Raw genomic sequence first — 7,618 nt, 5'->3', positions numbered from 1 at the left:
GAGTTGTGCCATTGTGGGAAAGGCATCAAACATTCCTGCAGTCACGTCTTTTCTAATGGTAAATCCATGGTGAGAAGAGAAGACTGAGTAAACTTCTATAGCTTGATCTTTTAGGGAATTTCTCATCTTTTAATCAAATAATTTTGTAATTATTTGATTTTTGATTTGTTTTTGTAATATATCTTGTGAGTTTTTGTAATTAGATTATTATGTCTATAGGGAAAGTTTTTGTTAAAAAGTTGAGCATATATTCAATATACATATATAAAATTGTTCTTTTCAGTTACTAGAAAAATAGAATTTGGAAAGCAACAAAATCTAAAAAAGTACTCCACAGACTCGTGTGAAGGTGCAAGAATATTTCAGAGTGAAAAATACCTAATCCCAATTCGACGTGAATTGTTCATCTAGCAATGAATTAGTTTATAACATAGATCCCATAGGCCATAGATTCAGCTCTAATCATTGGACAATTGTTCTTTTTATAACATTTACTATGGTAATTATATAGGAATATTTTATAGAAGTAATTTTATAAAGTAGGTCGAAATAAAATCGTGTCTTATCCTAAAAAAATTCAAACACGGAATCCTCAATACAATCCAATTAAGAAAACCAACAACATCAATACAGTATAAAATTAGCACATAAAAAAAGAATAAGAAATTTGCACGCATTAACCATCTGATCAACTCTTTCCCCAAAAAAAGAGTTTTAAGAGAAAAAACAATAAATATTGGCATAAAAAATAAAAAACGGGAGTAAGTATTAAAACAAAGTGTCACAATAATATACCTTTCAAAAAAAATAGACCACCACAGAGATGGTGATGGAGAGTGGTTACAGGCTTACAGCCAGCTGCGCCACAGCGCGTCAGTCAGACTCATCGTGATAAACATCGGACGAGGCCTTCGACGAGTGCGGGAGCGAATCTGAAAGGCTCTTGGTGTTTGAGTATTGATGATTCTTGTTGCTTGCAGTTGTTTCCTTCTAGATCCAGTCACTCAACTAGGATGATTTGGTTGGTGAGACGTCAGCTACGGGCACCAGGGACGCTATTCTCTGATATGGGGCTGGGGACGGGTAAGCAAAGGCCGTTGGAGGGACACTGAGGCCGTATGCGTAGTTGTGCCTGTCCATTGGGTGGTCGAATCTGCAGGCAGTGCCGTAATTGCATATTCCATAGAGGCTATAATACGAACACACAGGCTGACCCTGCATTTAAACAGATGTTGAACCATCACAATTCAGAACCAACGAAACCTGCTAACGTATCATGAGCGACCTACGGGTCTTAGAGGAAGCCCGAGTGGGACAATTGAAGTTGAAACTAATTGTGAGAGCTTTTCTCTGGGATGGTGATATTTGCACTCTGATCCGTATTTACAACTCCCGTATTCCATAAAATATCGGCATTCTGGCTGATCCGGTCTTTCTGGAAGATACAAGACAGATTGCTGCCTGTTCGGTACTGGACCAGTTAGGACACTAGAGACAGGCAACGGACTGGCATTTCCCTAGCAATCGGAAAAGGGAATGCAAAATAAGATAATCCCCAATAGTGAGCCAAAATCGTTTTAACGAAAATGGCATACCATATAGGTGTTCCATCCTTGCGATTGAGGTAGAAATAATGGCAAGTAGCTTTGTGGCAGTGAGCTAGCAAAATAAGTTGCCTTTGACAAGGACGCTCCTGAAATACTAGCAGATGATACACCAGATGAAGGAACTACTGCAGAGCCGCCCGAACCATAGACAGGTCCCATTACAGGTAAGACATTTGAAGCAGCTAATGTAGGTTGGGGATGATGGAACTTGCAAGCATATCCATATTTACATAATCCCATGCGCATATAAAAAGGACAAGGCTTTGCGTCCTGTACAATATACAACCACTTTAACTTCGTCTATAGTAATTCATGCTCGTGGTTTGACTGTGTACCAAACCTTGAGGGATAAAACCTAAATGAAACGACCGGATTATAGAAGATATAACCACCTGACGCATTGGTAATCCCAACATATTCAACAAGAAATCAGCTTGTCTATCTTTGGGATGATGATATCTACAGGTTGACCCATACTTACAGGTGCCCGTCTTAAGATAGTGCTGAAAGAACATATTTATCAGAATCAACACAAGCCAACGAAACATATCTCTTCACATATCACAAGCTCACTGAAAGCTTGATCATTTGATCAACACATGGCCAGAAAAAGAAGTTAGTAAACAGAGTTCATTAGCGAGCATAAAAAATGACATACCTTACTAAGCTTAGCCAGAAAATTTAACTCGCCTACGACAAGCCAATTACCATAAGTGTAGGCAAATAAATGCATCTGAACTAAATTTACTACACAGCTCAATAAGATACAGCAATGTTGCTGCATAGTGTGGTAGAGCTAGGAACTAATGCCTCATTTGCTATAAGCAATAAAAGAAATTATCTTCGAGGAACAACCATTATAGACCACTAAGCAATAAAAATTAAAAATACACAAAGACAAGAGAAATCGAACAAAAGAATTATAACCATGAACCTAAAGAATTATAGCAAGATTATAACCAAAAGAGCTTGAAAAGAAATCGAACAAAAGAGTTACCCCACAATCCGGCTGTCCAGCCCTTTCGGGAAGCTCACTGCAGGCTTTAACACCATGAACCTAGCCATCCATCGCCAAGAATGACAACAAACAACAAACAAAACCATTCAGAAAACATCATAACAAAAACGCCAAACACAAAACACATAATGCAAAAAAACATGATAGTAGTAGTATTTATCATGTAGATTCGTACTTGTCCTGCACTAGAGGGATGATTAAAACGACAATTGCTCCCATAGCCACAAGACCCCGTCCGCAAATAGTAAATGCAATCAGGTTCACCCGGCCGATCCGGGTAGGATCCCCGCTCATCACCAGCTCCACCATTTTCATCACTCTCTTCCACCTTTACCCGTCTCATTGCCTCTGCCAAAATCAACTAGCTAAGTATCAAAACCAAAACGCACAAACGTGAGCTGAGCTAAGATGATACTCAAAATCAAAATTCAAGCTCTATTAACCAAATCAACCAATCTCAATTAAAAAAAACACCGATCATCAAGCAATACGAGAGATCAACATTGATAAAGCATAAAATAGAAACAAAAACAGAGATTTTGACCGAAATTCGTACCTACAACTCCGTCGGACGTGGAATCAATTCTCGAAAACTTCCGATTCCCCGGCATCGATCTGTGGGAATTTTTTACCAACACTTTGCTGAATTTGTGGTTTGGAATTTCGATTTTGATATTGATTTTGAATTACAACCTCGACACGCTTGTGATTATGATCAAAATTCAGAAACCACGGCAAAATTCCAAGAAAGGAGTTCATGACAAAATGTATCCGCCATATGGACCCTGAAAATAAAACTTTCCAGCCATGGTATAGACGCGATAAGCTCTCGCGTGTTTTAAAGTGAAACACGCATATTCCTCTCGCGTGTATTAAAGGAAAAACGCGTCTTCTTCTCGCGTGTTTAAAGAAAACACGCGACACGCTCTCGCGTGTTTAAAGCAAACACGCGACACGCTCTCGCGTGTCTCCCTTGCTTCAAAATACGTCCAGAAGGCAGAACAGACCCCAAACACGCGAAGAGCAGCGGCGAAACCAGCGAAAATCGGTGAAAGCAGCGGGCTAATCCCATATTTAGCTCTCCCATTCCAATTTGAAGTGTTGTTAGGTAAGCTTGAACCCTTATTTTCGAATTTTATTGGTATTTTTTAGGTGGGTATAATAGTTAGGGTTTATGGGTTAGAAAGTATTTTGGTTCAATTTAGTTGAATTTGGTGTTGAATTATTCAATATGTTTATTTTATGTTGAATTTGGTGTTATTTTGTTGCATTTGATCTTAATTTGGTGAATGTGATTGATATTTTGTTGAATTATTGACTTTGGTTTTGAATTATTGATTTGGTTATGAATTATTGAATTTGGTTGAATTATTGTTGAAATATTGAATATGGTTGAATATGGTGTTAATTTGTTGAATTTGGTGTTGATTTGTTGAATGTGGTTGATATTTAGGTTTTGAATTATTGAATTTGGTTTTGAATTATTGAACATGGTTAAATTTTGATTATATTAGGATGTCCCGATATGGACCAGAAGATCCTTCTGTTTTGCATTATCAGCACAGTCATATATCGCGCAAGGCGTGGGCAGGCCAGGAAACAACCTCTTTCAATATTCGGCGCTTTGAAGGACATTTCTGGGAAATCGATAATCATCACAGACGCGTGATTGATTATGTCTGTAGATTTGGTTTAGGTGGAGTACTTTTCTGTGGTAAGGCTCTGGATGTAGATCATGCGTTGATCACAGCTTTGGTTGAGCGCTGGAGGCCAGAGACACATACATTCCATCTTCCCGTAGGGGAAACTACCATTACATTACAAGACGTACAAGTATTATGGGCATTACGTGTTGATGGAGTACCCTTCACCGGAAATGGGTTTTGTGAATCTGGGTGGAGGGGTTTATGTGAAGAGCTCTTGGGCTTCTATCCCCTTCAAAGCGAGATGAAGGAAAACGGTATCTTGGCATCCGCGCTAATACATAGGATGGCGATTGAACCGTTAGGAGATGGTCTCGAAGACGAAGCCTACATTCAACGGGCACGTATGATTGTGCTTGTGCTATTGGGAGGGTTGATCTTACCCGACGGCTCAGGGTGTAAGATACCTCTCATGTGGTTGACCCAACTTCGAGATGTAGAGGCTGCCTCTATGATTAGTTGGGCGAGTGCTGCACTTGCTACATTATACCATAATCTGTGTGAGGCGTCTATGGGCAAAATGTCAGACATTGGAGGTCCGACGGTGCTCCTACAGCTTTGGGTGTGGGAGAGAATGCCCACTTTGAGACCGGATTTTGTAGCGGCACGTATACATACAAACAACACTCCATGTGCCTTAATATAAGTTTGTTGTTTCCTCTCATTTGTGTATTTAATGACAACATATTTAATTGACAACTTTTGTTATTGTAGGTGGACTGGCTCCTATATGATAAACAGAGCCCCCAAACATTCGGTTCGACATTATCGTGAACAGTTGTCATTACTCCAAAATAACCAGGTAAAATGAATAATGTTTGATATATATTTGGGTAATTTTAATATAAACTTGTTATTGTAGTTTATTTGGATGCCCTACGTGGACCGTCAATTGCCAGACTCCTGCCTCGATATGAACAACAGTTGGAGATCTGTGACGTACATTGTGTGTTGGGCTATTGTAGAAGCACATGAACCTGAACGCGTGGTTAGACAATTTGGAGGCACGCCGTTTATCCCGGAATTGCGTGATTGGGGTTTCAATGAAACTCACTTCAAAACCAATCGGCGTGGAAAGGCTAAGACGAACTGGGCTGTGCAGAACAAGGCCTACATCCAATATTGGGAGAGAAGGTCTGAGTTCGTTACTAACGCTTACATGGAGCCTCTTGCAGACCACATGCAGGTGATGAGGACTCGACAATACATGGAGTGGTATTTTAAAATTACCATTACATATATCACGCAGCCGGGTAGGCTTCCAGAAGTAGGGATGAACACTGTTGCATCAGCATCTACAGTCCAGGTAAGTATTGTATTTTTATAGTTGTTGTTTCATTTTAAAAGTATGTATGTTATTAAATATGCATGTTTTATTTGTTACAGGCGGAGACATTGGCACGTATAGTTCATATGTCGCGCGGTTTTGACCCAGCAGACGCTGTAGGATTGTTGCACGAGATTAATAATCTTGCTCTTAACTGCCTCACCGAGTGCGGTGAGAGTGAACGCACGGTCATACCTTCCACACAGCGCACTGATGTGGATATGTCCCGGGGGTTTATCCGAAGAGCTCGAGGTATTGGCCAGAGAGGTATCCGAACAGGCGGGCATGGTTATTCACGGCATTTCAGAATGTCCCAAGACATGCCAGGGTCATCACAAGCAGCAAATGAAGAAAATATTAATTCAGATGACAACATAGATTTGGATGCACTCATCGACAATTTTGCTGGTGAGCCCGAAATGCAAAATCCACCAGCATCAGATCCCTCTAGTTGGGTTCCTACTTGGTCAGACGCGCCACAGTCTAGTTGGGTGACTCCATTAGATAGAGTTGGGCTACCATGGAATCCTACTACACAGGATTCATTCTTTTCGGATGTCCGTATCGTGCACTCTCCGACAAATGATGATGATGATGCTGCTGCTGATGATGATGATGATGCTGATGATGAAGATGCTGATGATGATGATGATGTTGCTCCTAGGAGTAGTGCCTACATAGAGCGCCCCACGAGGAGAGAGCATATTGACCCTCCTAGGAGTAGTGTTCAACTCGATCGACCTAGTAGCAGTTCACATACATCCCGTCCCGATAAGGAACGCTCCAGACCAAGTTTGTCTCAGACAATTATGGGTATGTTCCCACGTAGAAGGTCTAGCCGTGACAACAGAGGAAAAGGCCCGAGTAAATATACACCTTCGTCATTTAAGTAGAATAATATCATTATATGTATTGTTTATTTACTACTGGTGGATTGATTTGAGATGTACTGTTGACTTATTATATGTTGGTAGATTTGAGATGTACTGTTGAGTTATTATATGTTGGTTGATTTGTGTCTAGCTGAAACACGCGAGAGCGTCTCGCGTGTCAACCCAGAATTTGTGTCTAGCTGAATTTGTGTCTAGCTGAATTTGCCGTCTGGACCAGAATTTGTGTCTAGCTGAAACACGTGAGAGTGTGTCGCGTGTCAACCCAAACACGCGAGAGCGTCTCGCGTGTTTAGTTAAAACACGCAAGAGCTTCATGCGTGTTTCACTTTAAAACACGCGAGAGCTTCTCGCGTCTATACCATGTCTGGAAACTTTGTTTTTCATGGTCCAAATGGCGGATACATTTTTGCATGGCGTCCTTTCTTCGAATTTTCCCCAGAAACCACGCCAACTTTCAATGCCGGCAAAATTAGAGAATTAAAATTATTGGAGTTCTCTCTCTAGAACTGAGGCTCCAGATCTTCAAAAAAGTCCCAATATTACGAATCCTCGCTTTCCTGCACTCGTGTAGTATTAAATTTAATTCACCAAATAATTTTGGTTTATTGTTGTATTACAAGAACAAAGGTATACGTAGCATAGTGAAAAGACATGTTTGCCCATAGAATTGTTATTGTTTCAGTAAGATCTGCTCCTCCGTTGCCAACTGCTCTACGGCCCTGCGGACAATTGTTATTGTTTCTTGCCTCTCTTGTTCGAGTTGATATCATTATGTCAATATTTTTGTTATAAATTAAGTTCTTTATTTTATAAATCTAGTAAAAAAGCCTCAGCTTCAAAAGTTTAATAAAGTGTAAACAATACAATCCTCTTTTAATTACTCTTCCATCCAAAAAATAATCTAATTTATGGATGATTCGAGTTTTAATGAAAAGTTGATAAATTAAGAGAGAATTAAAAAATAGATAAAGTAAGAAAAATATGGAGAAAAAATAGGTAAAGTAAGGGAAATAGAAAGAAAGTGGAGCATAAATATGAGAGATAAACTTTCCATTTTAAGAAATTAGAAA

The 7,618-nt window shown here is 39.8% G+C and overlaps 2 protein-coding genes across 2 annotated transcripts; one reads left to right on the top strand and one right to left on the bottom strand.

Moving 5' to 3' along the window:
• Positions 1-573: 573 nt before the first annotated feature.
• LOC121783208 (zinc finger CCCH domain-containing protein ZFN-like) lies at positions 574-3,343 on the bottom strand. Its single transcript, XM_042181209.1, has 7 exons — positions 3,182-3,343; positions 2,801-2,990; positions 2,605-2,664; positions 2,000-2,110; positions 1,596-1,877; positions 1,290-1,517; positions 574-1,215 (listed from the first exon to the last, which is right to left on the bottom strand). Exons 2-7 carry the CDS (start codon positions 2,966-2,968, stop codon positions 1,009-1,011), a joined length of 1,056 nt encoding a protein of 351 aa, XP_042037143.1. The 5' UTR covers positions 2,969-2,990; positions 3,182-3,343; the 3' UTR covers positions 574-1,008.
• Positions 3,344-3,588: 245 nt separating this feature from the next.
• Positions 3,589-6,731, top strand: LOC121784123 (serine/threonine-protein phosphatase 7 long form homolog). Its single transcript, XM_042182306.1, has 7 exons — positions 3,589-3,733; positions 4,140-4,970; positions 5,043-5,130; positions 5,191-5,643; positions 5,715-6,121; positions 6,320-6,468; positions 6,679-6,731. The coding sequence occupies exons 2-7, from the start codon at positions 4,141-4,143 to the stop codon at positions 6,729-6,731; spliced, it is 1,980 nt and encodes a 659-aa protein (XP_042038240.1). The 5' UTR covers positions 3,589-3,733; position 4,140.
• The last annotated feature ends 887 nt before the right edge of the window (positions 6,732-7,618 follow it).

This window comes from Salvia splendens, chromosome 21 (assembly GCF_004379255.2).
Source record: "Salvia splendens isolate huo1 chromosome 21, SspV2, whole genome shotgun sequence".
Classification (NCBI taxonomy): Eukaryota; Viridiplantae; Streptophyta; class Magnoliopsida; order Lamiales; family Lamiaceae; genus Salvia; species Salvia splendens.
The sequence above is the reverse complement of the archived record's forward strand: the minus strand, read 5'-3'. Positions and strand labels throughout refer to the sequence as shown.

Coding starts and splice junctions, on each gene's coding strand:
- LOC121783208 (XM_042181209.1), bottom strand. CDS start 2,968: ATGAGACGGGTAAAGGTGGAAGAGAGTGATGAAAATGGTGGAGCTGGT. Junction 1,878..1,999: donor TGGGATTACCAATGCGTCAG/GTGGTTATATCT, acceptor TATATTGTACAG/GACGCAAAGCCTTGTCCTTT. Junction 1,216..1,289: donor TCGGGCTTCCTCTAAGACCC/GTAGGTCGCTCA, acceptor GTTTAAATGCAG/GGTCAGCCTGTGTGTTCGTA.
- LOC121784123 (XM_042182306.1), top strand. CDS start 4,141: ATGTCCCGATATGGACCAGAAGATCCTTCTGTTTTGCATTATCAGCAC. Junction 5,131..5,190: donor CATTACTCCAAAATAACCAG/GTAAAATGAATA, acceptor TTGTTATTGTAG/TTTATTTGGATGCCCTACGT. Junction 5,644..5,714: donor CTACAGTCCAGGTAAGTATT/GTATTTTTATAG, acceptor TATTTGTTACAG/GCGGAGACATTGGCACGTAT.